The sequence below is a fragment of the Carya illinoinensis genome, chromosome 2 (assembly GCF_018687715.1).
Source record: "Carya illinoinensis cultivar Pawnee chromosome 2, C.illinoinensisPawnee_v1, whole genome shotgun sequence".
NCBI lineage: Eukaryota > Viridiplantae > Streptophyta > Magnoliopsida > Fagales > Juglandaceae > Carya > Carya illinoinensis.
In genome coordinates this window covers 31,977,480-31,995,578 of record NC_056753.1, presented here as the reverse complement: position 1 = coordinate 31,995,578, position 18,099 = coordinate 31,977,480, and the positions used below count along the sequence as shown (strand labels likewise).

Here is an 18,099-nt window from a genome sequence, read left to right as displayed (position 1 = left end):
CGGTGTAAAACAAATTGGTTGTAAACGGGTTGGGTCATCCAAAACCGGCCCGATGATACACATGCAGGTCAATGAGGTCATGCAGCGACCCGTATTCGCACTGTACGAACACCCAATTCACACTCGGAGTCAATTTGGGACAAGATCCGAATTCGTACTCGGACTCTATAAAAACCACGCAGAAAGCCACAGAAACACGTTGTCTATATTTGCCCCTCCTTCAAGCTAAGCACTGCAAAACACGAACTCTCTCTCTCTCTCCTCCTCGATTCTTCAACGCCAAAGCTTCACAATATGATTACAGGTCGGAAACCCTCTTAAGCTCGATTTTCATCGGGATATATCTCATTGACCGAGCCCAACATTACTGTTTTTGCATGTTGTTTTGAGTATCCCTGTTCGTTCATCTGCGGTTTATGGAACAATTAGAGCTTTATTAATGAGTTTCCTATGATGTTTAGGATTTATGAGATTTCTTAATTTCAGATTAATTATGTGGGTTTTAAGCAGTTTGTCTGTTCCTGTTAACTCTGTAACATTTCGAGGTTATTGATATTTCTGAATATTAGGATTTGGGATTATAGCGGAATCCGACTTTTATGTATGTTTTAGGATTCGAGAAAATCTTTTTTGACGTATCGCTGGTGTGCAATTGTCTGAGATTTGAACTAAGTTTCTAATAAGTGAGCATAAGTCGGTTTTGTTGCTAGCCTTGTATCCTCTTTGAGCATCGGGTTTGAATTCTACGTCATAAGAAGCCACAGTGCTCGAGTTTGAAACCAAAGATTTACGATGCACACATATGCGTCTGAGCGTGTGGACTTTCATTAAACCCTTCTTATTGCGCGAGGGTGTTGTATGCCTCTTCTTTTCCTTCTTTTAATTTTATTCCTACCCAGATCTCTTGATTTTTCCCTCGTTAAGTCGGATTAAATTCAAATGCTCATGTATTAAGGTTGCATTAGTTTTTGTTCACTTCGGACATGTAGTTGATAATGAAATGCTTCTAGAAGTCCCATAAGTGTCAGATTATTCCTTTATTTAAAAAAAAAAACGATGGTTTTTCATTGGTCGCTGAGCTTAGGGATCAAATGTTGATGCTTTATCTAAATCCCGACTCTCTTTTTGGTTTTTCCTTTTAGTTTTCTTTTGATCCTGGTGCTCTCATTATATGTTTTGTTTCCCTGTTTCTGAAAATTGCAATATGTATATCTTTATAGTGAGTGTAAAGTGGCAAAAGGAGCTGTTTAAAGATGTGGAAATCGATACTACGCAGCCTCCTTATGTCTTCAAGTGCCAGCTCTATGATCTAACCGGGGTTCCTCCTGAAAGGCAGAAGATTATGGTTAAGGGTGGTTTACTCAAAGTAAGTGTATGCCTTTGTAAAGGATGCTAAAATCTGATCCATATCTTGATTCGTTCAAATCACATGATCATACGGTAAATCCGTGATAAACTTCACAATTGATCAGATTTTTTGCAAATTTATTTATTTTTTGTTCATAACTTACGCTCGCACTTTGTTGGTCTTGAACTTGTAACCGCACCCTCCACCTCACACTTATATGGGGAGGAGGTGCAGCATGAGTGAGAGCTCATGGAAACTAGATGTAAGAAGCTTATAAATTCCCAACCACTTTCTTTTACTTTTATTTTCTTGGGATGATGCAGGATGAAGCAGATTGGTCGACATTAGGAGTAAAAGAGGTGGTTTGACCTTCATATTGTACTTGCCGCTGATTTTGTTTGTTTTTCTATAATTTTTTCTTATGTAATGCATTGCATTTATTTTGTCTAGGGTCAAAAATTAATGATGATGGGAACTGCAGATGAGATTATTAAAGCTCCAGAGAAGGGACCTGTTTTTGTTGAAGATCTTCCAGAAGAAGAGCAAGCGGTTGCCATGGTAAGAATCAGATCTTCTGTTCTGAAGTCTGCACATATTTTTTTATAAGACAAGCTCTGCACATCTTTTGTTCTTACTTTATGCTATAATTACTATATGCTTTAATCTCGTGAGCTAGTTAGGAACTCAATTTTGCAAAGCCAATTGAAATGAGATATAGATTGGGAAATGAATATGCATTGGTAATGATTGACTTGGACCATGGATATTATGGATTTGGAGAAAAAAAGAAAAAGAATTAGTGGAAATCTCTTCCACATTTGAATATGTATTGGTGCAATATTCTTCTCTTCAAATTCATGGAATCAAACAAATTATAACATAAAAAGTTTTTTTTTTGGGTCACTTTTTCCTTGACAATCATGACCATGCTGTGCCTATTTTGGTATCTCCTCCACCCATGGATGATGAGATCACAGTTGATTTCCCTGTGGTTGTGTTGTATATTTAATTATGTATTTTTGTCCTTAGTTTAAAAATTAGGATTTTATATTTTTTTAACCTCATTTAGACCAAATTTGCTTTGAAAATATTTGAATTTAATTGTGATATTTTAGTCTTTTCCTCTGCCGTATGGATTTCTCACCCCATGCTGTTTCTGCTTCTAGGGTCATAGTGCTGGTCTATTTAATCTTGGAAACACCTGTTACATGAACTCCACAGTACAATGTTTGCATTCTGTTCCGGAGTTAAAGTCAGCTTTGGTCAAGTGAGTGTCTTCTTCATTCAATCAACAGGAATTGTTTCAGAATGTGTTCTCTGAATTGCTGTTTTCATAGTTAATTTGCAGCATTTAATGACTGAGATGCATCACCTGAAATTTGATTAGGTATTCACACTCTGGAAGAAGCAATGATGTGGATCAGTCTTCTCATATGTTGACTATAGCGACACGTGATTTATTTAATGAGCTTGATAAAAGTGTCAAGCCTGTGGCACCGATGCAATTTTGGATGGTTTGTTCACTTGTTTTACCATTTGAGTTAATATTGCACCTCCTTCTTCTTTCCCTTGCAACCTGGGGTTACCTGTGGGATTTACCAGAAGTTTAATTATGGCATCAGGGAATTTGCAGTAAAATCTATAGCATAAATAAGAAATATTTTGAACAAGGGTGGCATGCCCCTTCCACCTTCTCCTACAATCTCTTGGCATATGTTGCCTCATTCTTGTGGGTTCTAAAACTGTTATTCAGTCTATGCTTTGTATTATTGCATTGCTAAGTTTAAGCCACAACACTTCTAATGAATTAATTTTTGCTAGTTCCCGTGTACTTGGGCTACGCCTGTAAATATCATCCATGAAAATTTTCTTTGCCGGTTAAAAAAGGTTTTCTTTGCTAGTTTCTATACATCCATCTGCCTGAGCCTCTTTGTAGGCACTATTTCTTACGTTGCAATCTCACTGATTAGTTTATATTGCATTTTTCTTACTTGTGGTGGAGGGAGACATCATGTTTTTTTGTTACCATGTTTTCAGGTGTTGCGTAAAAAGTATCCTCAATTTGGCCAGCTGCACAATGGTGTCTTCATGCAACAGGTTTTAAATTACCTTCTTCTTAACAATCTCACTGACTTAATTTGGTAGCAAGTATATCTGTTCAATTTTAAATGTGTAACAGGATGCTGAAGAATGTTGGACCCAGATTTTATATACACTTTCTCAGTCTCTTAAATCAACTGATTCTAGGTATTTTTCTTGTTACTTGGTAGGATGTGCATTTGTCATGGAATCAATGTTGGCTGCACGGAAGTTTATCTTGGATGATTAATCTTAACAAACTTCCCAATGCTCACCCTCCCTTTCCCCTTTTATGAACTTCTGTTGCAGTTAATTTTTGTTAAAAGTACCATTGAGCAGTTCCTTCTGTACCGCTTTGGTCCTATTCTGTTTTTTCAGCACTTATCAGTTAATTGTTCTGGTTTTACTTTCCCACTAGTTTAACACCAATTCTGTACGACAATTCTTGCAGTGAAATTCCCCATACCGTAAAGGCCCTCTTTGGCATCGAACTTGTTAGCAGGTAGTTATACGTGTCATTGTTTCATAATTATGTTTTGACTTAAAACAGTAGTATTAGTTTGGTTATTACTCCCTCCATCTCCCAATAGGTGAAAGTTTACAAATGATGCACATTTTAATGAAATGAACACTTCCAAAAATACCTTTAGATGGGTCGGGAAAGGTGGGTTCAAATTGGGGAAAAAAACGTGAATTCAAATTTAAGATAATATGAGAAGTTAAATGGGTAGTATCTTCATGTTTTGAAACTTACATCTATTTTGGGACGGTCCAAAAAAGGCACATCGTCTATTGTGGGATGAAGGGACTATTGGTTTTTGTAGGCTGAATTCCCTAGCTTGTTAATACATTAATGGTACATTGGTGTCTTTTTATGATCCTTCTTTGTTTTTGTAAAACCAGAAAGTTCGTTTTTTTATTTTTTGGTATGAATGTGTTCTTTTGCTGGTGTGGGCCAGGGTGCATTGTCAAGAAAGTGGTGAAGAAAGTTCAGAGACAGAATCAGTGTATTCACTTAAATGCCACATATCACATGAGGTGAACCATTTGCATGAAGGACTAAAGCATGTAAGTGTTATCATCCAATTGTGAGCATCTAACTACCATGTCCATTGGAATTTGTGCTTGCTGTGCTCTGTATCTTGCTAGATCAAAACTTTGGGTGGAATATTTCTCATTTTGGGTTTGGTGATTCCAAAATCATAATCTGTATATTCTGTTGCTTTTAGTTAAAAGAGGACCCTCTATTTTGGAGCAGACATTTTTGGATGAGCTTGATAATCTTATTGTTAATTTTCACTTGTTTCTGTAGGGTTTAAAATCAGAATTGGAGAAGGCTTCCCCTTCCTTGGGACGTAGTGCAATTTACTTGAAAGAATCTCGTATCAATGGCCTGCCAAGGTACAACTTGCTTCTAATTTTAAAGTAATATTTTTCCTTTTATAGCTTAATGGGATGAATTTACTAAACCCCCAAAAACCTCTTTTTAGCATCCCTTTATAAGCCTGAATTGTGTGGATCTTCCTATTTAACGTCTGAATTATATCCTGATAAAAGCAACAAGAAATTCTTCTTTGGATGGTTCCCTTGTCATTTTGCCAGTTTATGTAAATTCTTATGATTACTGTAACTTTTTTTCCTCAAGGTACTTGACCATTCAGTTTGTGCGTTTTTTCTGGAAGAGGGAGTCAAATCAGAAGGCCAAAATTTTACGGGTAATGCCCGGTTTTTTCTCCTGTCATATTGTTACACTGTGGAGGTTGGATTTGTATCTTTCACATCATTGTGGAAATTGGAAAAAGTAAAAAAAAAAAATAAAGAAAATTAAACTTTCATTTAAATGTTTACTCTGAGTGGTAGAGTTCGAATATGATAAGTGCACATGTTGTGTTTGTCTATTTCATTCATATTCAATGTTATTTAAAACTGGTAGTATTAATGTTAATCAAGATTGTTTACTTGTCTCAGAAAGTGGATTATCCTCTGGAGTTGGACGTTTACGATTTGTGTTCAGATGATCTCCGCAAAAAATTAGAAGCTCCTCGCAAGGTTTTCTGCTTGCATTTGGCTTCATTGGACTTCAAAATTACATCTCCATCTCAAATTTTTGATTGACACCTTTTTGTTGTGTTGGACATTTTCTTTTCTACAATATATAATTTAGGTTTTGAGGGATGAGGAAGGTAAAAAACTTGGTTTGAAAGCTAGCAAGAATGCCACTGATTCAAAAGGCGATGTCAAGATGTCTGATGCAGAGGTGACTACCCAACCTAGTTACATGCATGTGCAAATGCGTTTCTATGTGATAAGGGAATTATATAATGTCTCTTGTTTGCACGCAGGGATCATCAAATGGAAGTGGCGAACTGTCTATGACCGCATCCCAAGAAGGTACCGACCTATACTATGCATGTTAACCGAACTCGGTGGTCAATCATAGATTTCATTGGGGTTTTTGGAAATCTGGTGCATGTGGTTCCGTGTTTCCACTTGTTGACTGATTCTACACTGCAGGGGGTCCATCAGATAGTGAAACACATTTGACTGGAATTTATGATTTGGTTGCTGTGTTGACTCACAAGGGTAGGAGTGCCGATTCAGGGCATTATGTTGCCTGGGTCAAGCAAGAAAGTGGTGAGCTCTCTAGGATATACCGATTAATACTCTGTTTCACAAGCTTGTACTGAATATAAGTGTTCAACTGACGAATAACCACTGGTCTCAGGGAAATGGATTGAGTATGATGATGACAATCCAATCGCACAGCGGGAGGAAGACATCACTAAACTGTCTGGAGGAGGTAAGATTGCAGTTATGTTGACTCGCATAATGGCATTAAGTTGCCGTGGCACAATTGCAGCCATATAAAAGTTAACATAATAGGCATCCGTTTTGTTAGGACTGACCTGACTCTTTACTTCCTTTTTTCTTCTTTTATATAGCTTTCTGTATAAATGCCAATGCAAGTCACTCCATTACTATCATCCTGCATCAATGCTAAAGTTTCATAATTGCTTGTCACAGGTGATTGGCACATGGCCTATATATGCATGTACAAGGCCAGAGTCGCCCCCATGTAATTTTTCCTTTAAGGTCTCTTAGCCCCATTGAAGTACCCCTTTTTCATATTTAAGAGGGACTATTATGGTAGATCAAGGATTGTAAAAGGAATTGGAGTTAACAAAATTGCCTGTATTGTACCTACCATTGGTGCTTTTTTTTAAAAATGTGTGCTGCAGCCTTCAATTACACCCTTCAATTGGTACAAAAATACAACAGTTGGTGGTTTTAGTGAACAGGTTATGATGGTCCATGTTCTCTGCGGCCACACCCAGCCAGGGTTCCTTTTTTCCTTACCTAGAAAATAATTACTATCCTAATTGCTAATCTTCAATAACCCAAAAAAGCAGGCAGTTATTGTTGCTCCTCAACCCCACCTGCCATCCAATTACTGATTGTTCCACTGGGCTCATGCCTATTCAATTTCCTTTCATCTTGAAATTCAAATTAGCTTTGACCCACAAGAAAAAGGAAAAAACCGTACAAGACCCTTTCTTTATACATTTACTCTATATGTATGGACCTAATCATTAATCTTGCTTTGTTTTCTCCTTCTCTGCACCTCCCACGATGACTGGCTCATTCATTGGTCTTCATGTATCTTCACCGGAAAGAGGGAAAAAGAAAACCATGTTTTGTCGTAGTGGTTTTCCATTTTATTACCTTTCAATAATCAACAATTCAAGTCGCCAATCACTAGGAGACAACAAACTGGCACAAATGTATTTTCATAGGATACCAAAAAAGTGGAAAATGGTGAATCTTGACTGTTAAGCTAACCAAATGCTTTTCAGCAATTAGACCGACAGCTATCCTCAGCTTATGCCCCAACGTTACAACCCTGGACAATAAATTGAAATGAGATAGAGTGAAAGTTAAGTAAAATATTATTTTTTAATAATATTATTATTTTGATATTAAAAAAGTTGAATTGTTTATTATATTTTATGTGAAAATTTGAAAAAATTGTAATAATAAAATGAGATGAAATATTAAATGATGAGATGGGAACTTGGCCTAAGAATTTTGTCTTTTTCGAGCCATTCCAGTTTTAGTAGTAACTTTTGTTTAATAATACACATAATGCAAGAATGGGATCCACAAAACAAACAGCAGTAACTTGGAAGGAAAGACAAGGTTCCCATCAGTACAATCGTGAACAAGAAAATTTTAAAATATAAGTTTACACATCACATTTTTTTTCTTTTACTGAATATTTGGTATATGGATAATGAGTAGAAGAATTTAATTAGTTTAAGAAAAATAAATTTAAAAATTATTTAAAAAAAGTGTGGTGTGTAATACGTAGAGATAATGAGTAACAATGTCCCGTGAAGAAAGGTGTCACTGGCAATAAAAATGAGAGAGAAAAAAAGAAGGTATTTCTAAATATACAAATTTTATGGAAATTTTATGGGAAAGATGACTCGAGCTCTGTACCAAAAACTGAGAAGCTTCATTACATGCATATAAAATCTTGATCTTTCCAATCCTAAGATTTCACATCTATGAGGAGGCAAGGCAACCCAAGTGGACGGCATAGATTATGTGCATGGGTGCCACACTCTTATTGATAGGCAAAGGCTACACTTAATGGGGAGTAGGAAGCAAAGTCATACTCATGGTCTAGTGTTCCATTTTGGTTGGCAACTTGGCAAACAAGTGTCGAGGCCAAGTCAAAGGTCTCGAAAACTCAATAAATGATTTCTCATTTACTACCCAAGAACGAAAACCGTTTAATGGTTCCACTTCTTCACAAAGGTTATATTCAACAACATGAAGCCATTAAATTTTGATGACTATCGTGAATCTCAGATATCGTGCAAACGCAACATGTGTAATGCATATGTTGTATCATTTATCTACCTCATACAAGTAAATTATCTACTTTCTCTGATGAACGAGTCCTTTAGAAATTAGTTAGATCGAAGGCTCCGAATGGTGGTGTTAAAAAGGAGGAGAAATGCTTTAACCGTGAAAAGATTCTATAAAAAAGTAAAATTGTAAAATAGATCTAACATATTATATGAAAACATATTAATTTGTAGATTTACTTATATAAAATTTCTTTATAATTAAAGAAAACAACTTAAGACCTATCCCACTTTTTATTTTTTATTTTTTTGATACATTAAGAGAGGTGGGTCAAATCCATGATCTCCATTTTGGAGACGTGGGTCATGAGTCATGCCGCATGCCCTTGGCAAGACTTATCCAACTAGAGGCAACGGTTGATCGGTCATTATTAATTATGAGACTGCCTGCCCACATCAACATAGACACAATTTCTATAATGGGATATTAAAGTCCATACGGAGCTGCATGCGTATTTTTATAGATCGAAATGGTAAAACTTTAGGTTGGTCCGATGGGTTGTGGCCCTTGATAGGCGAGAGAGAGAGAGAGTAATTGGCGATTCAAATTATTTGGTTGAATGTTATCACGTCAACTAAACGAAAATAATTGATTCCCACAACCAACCAAATCAATTTCAACAGAACTTTCAACTGTTTTGAATGGTAATATTAATTAGATCCAACCATCGATCACTTGGGTATCGAAAGACTTCCATGCGTAACTTCTCAAAAACTTGGTCTCATACTTTTGTAATTTGTAGAAACTATAGAACTTTGGACTTCGAATGAACGAAAAGATTTCAAATCTAAAAACCCTGTGCAATTCAAGAATGCCACACACACACGTACATGCAAACTATACAATGCATTGATGTATAAAGATGGAACAATTTTTCATGAAGATAATGATTTTCGAGTAAATTAAACAAATGCAGCATCTCCCAAAGTTCAGACCACCCAAGAAATAATACTAAGTAGTTATCATTTTCTTCTTGTCTCTTTTCACTCATACAGGGCATAGAAACAAAAACCACACAGAAACAGCAAAAGGAACCATTTCCCTACAAAAGGATGCTAGTGTTGTATGTCACCCTCAATAGCATTAGAAAATGCTACAATAAGCCAGCCTTATTCACGCTCCTCTGTTTAACCATATCCCTAGTTTCTAAGTAGAAAAATAAATTAAATAAAAGACACTAAACTCTCTTTTCTCTACTGAAAACTTGAACCTGGAGTGTAAATGGCAAGATCGGGCCACCCATTACCACCAGTCCAACAGCTTGAATCGCCACTCTGCAAACCTACATAACTCTCTGAATTGCTATCCCTCTTCATGTCCATTCCCGGGTCTCGAACAGAACTCGTTTCCAACACATGGCCCGAATTCAAATTCTCTGCAAAGTCATCCAATTGCAACATTTTCACACCGGACCCATTGGGGTTCAGACCCTCCAGAAGACTTCCAAACTGCCCAGTTGATGTCAGAAGAGAACTAAAGCTCCCTGAGATATCCAGAATCCGACGGTCCTGATCCCCTACAGTAGCACCATAAATCCGGTTTGGGTCATGCTCCGGACCCGTGTTCTGCACCACCGAATTCGATGTTGCTGATGATGAAGAGCGTTTTGGGTTTGATGCCCGCTTTGTGTTCTTGCGGGTTCCACCACCCACTGGGATGTTTCTCAGAGCACCGCCTTTGGTCCAGTACCTCCTACAGTTCTTGCAAAAGTGGCGTGGCTGTGAAAGGTTATAGTTGTTGTAGTAGCAGAACTTGGTGTTTGAGGAATCACAGCGCGGGCATTTGAGTTGCTCTTGCTCTGGGAAATGCGGTTTGGTGGGTTGGAATATTGCTGGGTCTTGCATTTTCAAATTGAGACCAAAAGAACCAGAGCTTCTAACCCTTTGTACGTTGCAAAACGTATTGGAAGGAGTAAACAGAAAGGATCGCTTTTTGGGGGATTTGGTGAGTTGGGTTTTCGATCCGGAGGAGAATCCGATTGAGTTTCAGAGGGCGAATGAATTGAGTATTCAAGAATAGAAACAACAAAAAAACGATTAAATTTAAGCTCAAAAGTTACGGACTTTCGAGGAATTGGTGAATCATGGTTTTGTAAGGAGATTTAAAACGTGTTGTAAGGGTGGAAAATAGATTCTGAGTTCTGAGACTTGAACTTGACTGGGATTTAGAGGATCTAAATTGGGATTATCAAACGATTGATTTTGAAGCTGCGAATTGGCAAGAAGGCAGGGCAAACATAGACGTGAAAAAAAGACAGGTTGGATATTCTTCGTACTCAGAAGTGGGTTTTCATGGAAGAGACCACACAACACATGACCGGCAGTCCTGAAGGCGACGCAAAAAGTTCAGAGCTGTAACAGTAATGATGTTTTAGCTCGTGGAGGAGAAAGAAGAAACAACCGCGGGCAAACCACGAGAATTTTTTTTTTTTTTTTGGCTTTGAAGTTTGAGCCTGTACTTCTGTGGACTGTGGACTGTGGAGGAATCTAGCAATTTTCAAGTGGAATTTGGTTTCGTAGGATTAGCAATTCTGGAGCGCTCGCAGGATGTAGAACAGCACAATAAAAAGGGTCTGAAAAATGTTGATGGAGATGACCTATCCCTGTGTCAGCTTGAAAATGACGAGCAGACTTCGAACATAAACCGAAACCGTACATACTCTCTCTCTCTCTCTCTCTCTCTCAAGTGTGGACTTTGTCACTGCCAATTGGCTAAGCTCCTCCTGGAAAATGCCACTACCTCCACTAAAAACCTTCTTACAATACTTAACTAAAAAAATTAATTCTCTTCTTACTCGAAGATTTCAAATAATACATGGTGACATATTTTGTATAAAAAATTTCCTACAGACGTAAAATATTATATAAAAATAAACTTATAAACTCACGTAATTTTACATAATTTGTTAAATTTATTTTATAATAAAAATAATTTTATAATCTGACGCATCAAATTATATTAATTTATAAATTTATTTTTATATAATTTTTTTATAATTAAAATATTTCTCTTTATATAAACCCTAAAAGTAAATAATATTCATCAACAAAATATGGTAATATTAAATTTGGAAGGCATGATATGACTTACACTTCCATGTGTATCTTTTAATCAGAAAACAAAAAAAGGCATGTCTGCCTTCATGAACATTTTTTTTTTTTTTTGGACCTTTTTTAATCAGCTTCATGAACAGCTTATAAGTGAGTGCATGCTGAGCATATATTCCCATAAGTTGGCCTTCCAAAAGTAAAATTATATTATATTCTCTTTCAGTTTTGTGCAAAATTGCATTTCTGTTTGTTGAATTTTATAGCTTAATTCTCGCTGATTACGCTTCTAATTATTGCTCGTACGAAGTCGCGAATGTATTTACCCAGCTCAAGCCAGAAGCTGTTAGCCGAAGCTGAAAAACAAGCTTGCGTGCAAACAAAGCATAAGGCAGCACCTGCATCATTTGGTTTTTTCAGCAGCAAATCAAGACCGTGGAATTCTTAACTGGACAAATCGGAGCGGCCAAAGTGTCCATGGAGACGATTGACGAGTCGTCGCGTTAAGTTACCGTCAAGATGTGGCAGAGCCCCACCCCTGAGTGCTATAAGCACTACTGTGAGTGCTAGAGTGACAGCTACATCTATGAGATGGATCGTGAAATTATACGTGTCATCACCGACTGTGGATTCCACTGGTTTGTGTTAAGTGGACATGCTGTCCGTCTTCTTTGCTTACGCCTTTGACTCGCTATCGTTTAAAGGCCCCACAACTCTGTAGATATATATATTAATAGACGGCTGGGATCATTTGATATAATATGAACGTCGTTGATCAAATATATCATGCCTGGAAATTAACCGTCGGTAAATGCAGCTAGCCTAAGAGCAGGGTTGGGGCATAAGATGGGATGAGACGTATAATTTTTATCTAATTTTATTTTATGTCATTCTATCTTATTTTTAAATATAATTTAAAAATATTTTAAAACTAATTATTATAATTTTTTCAATCTTTCAAATAAAAAAATAAAAAATAATTACAATTTTTTTTAAATTCTTAAATAAAAATAATATTATAAAATTATATTTTTACAATATTTTAATTTTATAATATTTTTTATTTTTATTTTTTTTCATTTCTCAAAACTCAAAAAATACTTAACTCAAACTATTTTATTACTATTTACAAAATTTTTATCTCATCTCACTCTCTAAATCTGCCCTAAATGAAATAGACGACTGTGAGTATGAGAATATGACATTCTAACAAAACCGTTTATTTTAAAGAGAAATGATACATACGAATTAAAATATACAAGTCTGTAAAAATTTTTATAAAAAAATATTCCACTATAAACAAGTGCAAGCAGTTTACTTTTTTTTTATGGGGTCTATATTTTTATAAAAAAAATTGTATAAAATTTATTTATTTAAAACTTATACTTAACATTACTCTATTTAAAAAAAAAAAAAATAGATTTTGTTTTGTAAACTACTTGTGGTATTCTATATCTCATAAGGACAGTCATTTTTTTAATCTCCATTGATCAACTCTATTTTTCAAGGAAAATTTTATGTGCAGTCATTTTTACGGACTCATTTGTGCATTCCAGTGATATGATTGGTTGTGTATTAAAAAAAATTAATTCAGCCAATCATATCAGTGGAGTGCACAGAGAGTGCGTAAAAATGACTGTATGTAACATTACTCTTTCATTAATTGTATTTTGAGCTATGTGATTGCACAAAAATTTGTAAAATTATCAAACATAGTAGATTTTACCGTGAGAGAATCCATAGACGCTTTAATGCTGAATTATGTAAATATATGTGTTTATCTCTTTATTCATATTATATATGTTTTATTTATTATTTAACTCATGATGTATGAGCACCGTCTGATCATTGTTATATCAACCCTTATGCCATCATTGTGAGTCATTCGACTATGTTATTGGACTCCAACTATGTCGGAAAACTGCATCAATGGTACTCATTTTCTGAAATATTTCGAAATGATGAGAAGAGAGCCGGCCAATACATTTTTTTTTTTTTTGAAGGTAATATCAGCTTGAATCATGGACGTTGGCATAACGGAGATTAATTAAGGATGGAGGAGGAGGAGGAGGAAGGATGAAGTAGTGCGCACGGGAAGAGATCTAGAAAAGGAAAAAGGTACTCATGGAATGCATGTGGAGTGGAGAGACAGCACGAGGAGGCCGCATGATGGGAGGTTGGAATCAAGTGGCAAACGGTGGGATTAATTGGACCCACTTCCATGCACGAGTGTTGGATCTTTTTTGAAAAAGAATCAGAAAACAAACAACGAACCATATATGCATCCATGTTTTATTTTAAGGGTTTTTGTTCTCGTAAGGAGTTTAATTCAGTACTGTCAAGCATGATTTGCCTTTAATGGGTACAAAGTCTAAATGAAATAAATTGAAATGCTACTATTAATTTTTTATTCCTTTTTTTTTCATTTTGGCAATAATTTCATCACTAATTCTATTAAAAACATATTGTTTAATATATGAAACAAAACTATTTGGTAATGTAATCGATCGGTTTCTAATATATGTATATATATATATATATATATATATACATGCAGCAACATCTCTGTCATTTTCTTTCATTTTTTAATGAACTCAGGACAGAGACGTTCATGGAAGGAAGGAAGGCTTGATATTTTCTGAATTAATACTCCACTCTAATTTAATAAAAAATAAAAAAATTTGGTATCTGATCATTATCCGATCCCACTGCGCGCGGCAGTGCTGGATCATATATAATTAAAGGTAGTATCTGAACACAATTAATTATATAATTAGACTTCTAGTGGGGACGTATAAGGAACAGTCGTATCTGTATCCTCTGATTCCCGGCCAGTTCAATTCCGCTTGCAACGTATAAACGCGGTGGCTTTAGATGGCCTGCCCCAGCCCCGGTCGGGAATCTGGAATATTGACCGCCTCAGCCGCCCACGATCTGATCTATTTGTTTTTGGTACGTACGTGTCTGCAGATTGCATGGTCGACCCTGGCCATGGGAACTGCATATAGCTTACGTCAATTTAAACCGCTATTAGTTTCACATTCCTCCTTGCCGACATTAACATATATATATATATATATATATATTCATGACATTTTGGCGACATCTGAATCCTTTTCTTTTTTCTGCAACCATTGTTTTTGGTTGCAAATGGAGAATAATTTGAAGAAAAGAACGTCCACTAAGTTATATACGATCTATTGTAAATCTTGACCAACTCAGGCATGTTCCCTATCAAAGAGTACGTGTACGCTTGATGTATATTATTATTATTATTTTTAATAAAATTCTCGTGCAAATCCTACTGGCCGGCCAATTTGCATTTGAAATTCCGTAATGGCCATTGTCTAAAACCAATTAAGAATATATCAGAAATTAAAAATGCTAAAGGTACTGCAGGTTGGTTCTTCGATCTTCAGTAGTACTGGGTTCACGTTGAAAATTGAAGAATATGACAAGATCATGATCGATGTGAGATACTAAGGAAGGTTCGTACGTATTCTTGTCCTCTTTTACTATGCGTTGCTTCGAACTCCAACATCTCATGTATTCTTGACGCAAATTCCATTAATTCGCTAGCTTCAGTACTAGTTTCAACCAATTAAGTCAATGCTTTCACATGCATAAACGGGTAATTCATGATTGTGATGTTTTTGCAAAGGAAAACACTACGTACTTGCCGCCCAAGTTGACCACTCATTAAACAATTTTAAAAAAAATAAAAAAATAAAAATAAAAATAATAATTAAATAAATCATTTTTAGTGGATTGATTTTTTTTTTCTAAAAATATTTTTAAATGATAAAAAAATGTGAATTAAAAAAATTGAAAAAAAAATGAGACGTTGATTTTAGCCTAACGATAAGGAAGAGCAGTGCTACTCAACTTTTGCAAATAAGAGATGACAAGTTAGATTATAAGTTTGGAGGTAGGGGTGAGAACACGTGACACGACTTATGAATCCAACACAAACATAATATAAAATTAACGGGTTTGAGTTTGATGCTAACGATTTCAGGTCAATAACAGGTTAACCTGCTTAATACGAAATCAACCCGTTTTGATTCATTTGGAATTTATTTCAAAATTAAAATTTTATTATTATTAAGTTGTAATATTGGTATTTCTCAACCATGCTTATGCTTTTATTGTTGGAATTGTAATTTTAGACCTATGCTCATATTTGCTTTTGTAGGGTTTATAATATTGGTTTTATTATATGTTAAAATTTGAAAAATATTGATATATATTTTTTAAGATATTGTGGTTATTAATAAATATAGATTTTAACTTTTATGTAAAATTATATTAATTATGTGACGCCCCCAAATTCCGTTCGGGATTGGACTGACATTTGAAGTATCGAGACATGTAACACAAGGTTACCTGCCCCCGTTCATGACATATAAGATGTAATGTTCCTAACATGCATATAATATTATGCAATATTCGCAGCGGATAATTTTTTTCTTTAGCAATACTATGCACCAAATTGAAAATATCTCAAATGCTTAAAACATACTTCATACATAAAAGACCCATTAAACAGATCACAACACTAGTCCAAAATGGTTATGATCCAAAAAGTACTAGAGATGCAACTCCATCGTACAAATAGTAATTTACGTTAATTACTATATTAACATTGATGTCGCACCGTCGCTTAGTCAACTGTGTCTAATTGATCAGCTCCTGATTCTCCTTCAAGTCCTGTAACAAGATCTACCATTCGGGGGGAATGGTAATTGAGACTACCAAAGTGAGATTTGATTACAAATCTCAGTAAGTTAACAAAAAACTTCCACACAAGCTAATGATGCATGGATGACAGTAAAAGCATAAATGCATAATCAAATTCATAAGTAATTAAAGCATAACTTAGCGTACAACATAATATAATTGACATAACTTAAATTAAAACATGAACTGAACTTGACTTGACATGAACTTAATCTGAAACTTGACTTAGCATGAACTTGCTCTGAAACTTGAATTAACATGAACATGATATGAAACTTAACTTATCATGAACTTGTTCTGAAACTTGACTTAATATGAACGTGATATGAAACTTGACTTATCATGAACTTGTTCTGAAACTTGACTTAACATGAACTTGTTCTGAAACTTGACTTAACATGAAAAATACATACTCCACAGTTGTTGTGGCCCCATGTATTCTACACAAACTCAATATGAAACGTGATTGGAATACGAAAGGACTAAAACCCTGACGTAACATAACGTGACTTGAACATAACTTGAAAGACATGACCAACTTGAGATAGAAACATTTCGTAACATGACATAACATATAATAGACAACATATTTAACATGACATACTTGCAACAGTGAATATTACATGACTTGACATACATATAATAGATGACATACTTAGTATGACGTACTTGTAATGTATAACAATACATGACAGAACATATTATGTAACAGATAAAATCTGATGACAGAATAAATTCTGTATAACAGACAATTACGTGATAAATTGGCATGACAAGACATATATGATAACACACATACATACACTGTAGTTCTTTTACTTAGCACACATACATAGTAGACTGCTAGTAAGTTAAAAGCTAATTTACCTTGATCTCCGTGTTTCTTATAAAACCTCAAGCACGATCACGAGGAACTGTAATTAGTGATTCTAAAAGTTAGCACTAAATTACTAATAATTTGAAATATGAAAAATAATACTTAAATAGTAAAATTTCCATTTTACTCTCTACATGTAGGAAAATGACCGTTTTACTCATAACTTAAGGATTTTGCATACTAACTCCAAAAGTCATCAAAATTTACATGTCTCATATAAATTTTATCGTCAACTCAAATATTAATTTAGAAAAATTTAAAACTAATCACAACTATTAAAACTCCATAGGCCCGACATTCTCATATGCCATTTCCATTTATTTTTGTTTTTAACTTGTTTTGATCAACTTTTTGATCTATGACTTATAAATATGTGATCTTCAAACCAAACCATCACATGGTTTAAAAAGATGTCCTAAAACATATATAAGCTTCTAATTCAAGATCACATGGTTAGAAATTAACCAAAACATAAATTTAGCCAAGAACATCCACACTCTGGCTTATCTGAATATCTCTTTGCATAAAATTTCATATCTTTGAAACTAACATCAAATATCTTCAAAATAATAATATAATATGTATATAAGATGCTTAGGATCCTCCAATAAAATTATCAAAGTCATTGGAATAGGTTTAGACTACCAAAGAGTTAAACTTTCTCAAAACAGAAACTGTTTTTCCTCTTCCAGTTTCTAAGTTTCTAAATCTAAACAAATCTTTCATCAAAACCTTTAATCATGCAAAAATCATCAACCAATAGTCATATATATATGTTAACAATATTCCATAAAAATTTCGGACCAATATCTATCCATTAGCTTGGTCAAAAACTCCAAACTATAACATATTCTCTAGTTTATCTTCCATAATGACCTTTCTATAGTTTACATAATATTTGACTGACCAAATGATCTTCCAATGGGACAAATAAGATATCCACGTAAACTAGACTAAAAAATGAACAGTTTATATGAAGGAGACTTTATGATAAAATACTTACAAAAGCTTCGAAATGAGTGTGCAAAAGAACTCCTAAAAGCTGCTTGAGAGAGAGTGTTTGGTATTCTTTT

The 18,099-nt window shown here is 34.8% G+C and overlaps 2 protein-coding genes across 3 annotated transcripts; one reads left to right on the top strand and one right to left on the bottom strand.

The window, feature by feature from the left end:
• Positions 1 to 161: 161 nt before the first annotated feature.
• On the top strand, positions 162 to 6,676 carry LOC122300973 (ubiquitin carboxyl-terminal hydrolase 7-like). 2 transcript variants are annotated; one of them, XM_043112014.1, is made up of 18 exons: positions 162 to 304; positions 1,221 to 1,366; positions 1,672 to 1,707; positions 1,799 to 1,906; positions 2,515 to 2,615; positions 2,736 to 2,862; positions 3,386 to 3,445; positions 3,528 to 3,595; positions 3,879 to 3,929; positions 4,387 to 4,495; positions 4,740 to 4,828; positions 5,073 to 5,142; positions 5,396 to 5,476; positions 5,592 to 5,684; positions 5,770 to 5,818; positions 5,954 to 6,061; positions 6,153 to 6,227; positions 6,452 to 6,676. In XM_043112014.1, the coding sequence occupies exons 1-18, from the start codon at positions 295 to 297 to the stop codon at positions 6,505 to 6,507; spliced, it is 1,437 nt and encodes a 478-aa protein (XP_042967948.1). In that variant the 5' UTR covers positions 162 to 294; the 3' UTR covers positions 6,508 to 6,676. The 2 variants fall into 2 exon arrangements, with proteins under 2 accessions (XP_042967948.1, XP_042967947.1); XM_043112013.1 differs by having other exon boundaries at positions 5,942 to 6,061.
• Positions 6,677 to 9,303: 2,627 nt separating this feature from the next.
• LOC122300972 (dof zinc finger protein DOF3.1) lies at positions 9,304 to 11,064 on the bottom strand. The gene has a single exon (XM_043112012.1). It carries the CDS (start codon positions 10,204 to 10,206, stop codon positions 9,556 to 9,558), a length of 651 nt encoding a protein of 216 aa, XP_042967946.1. The 5' UTR covers positions 10,207 to 11,064; the 3' UTR covers positions 9,304 to 9,555.
• Between the last annotated feature and the right edge of the window lie 7,035 nt (positions 11,065 to 18,099).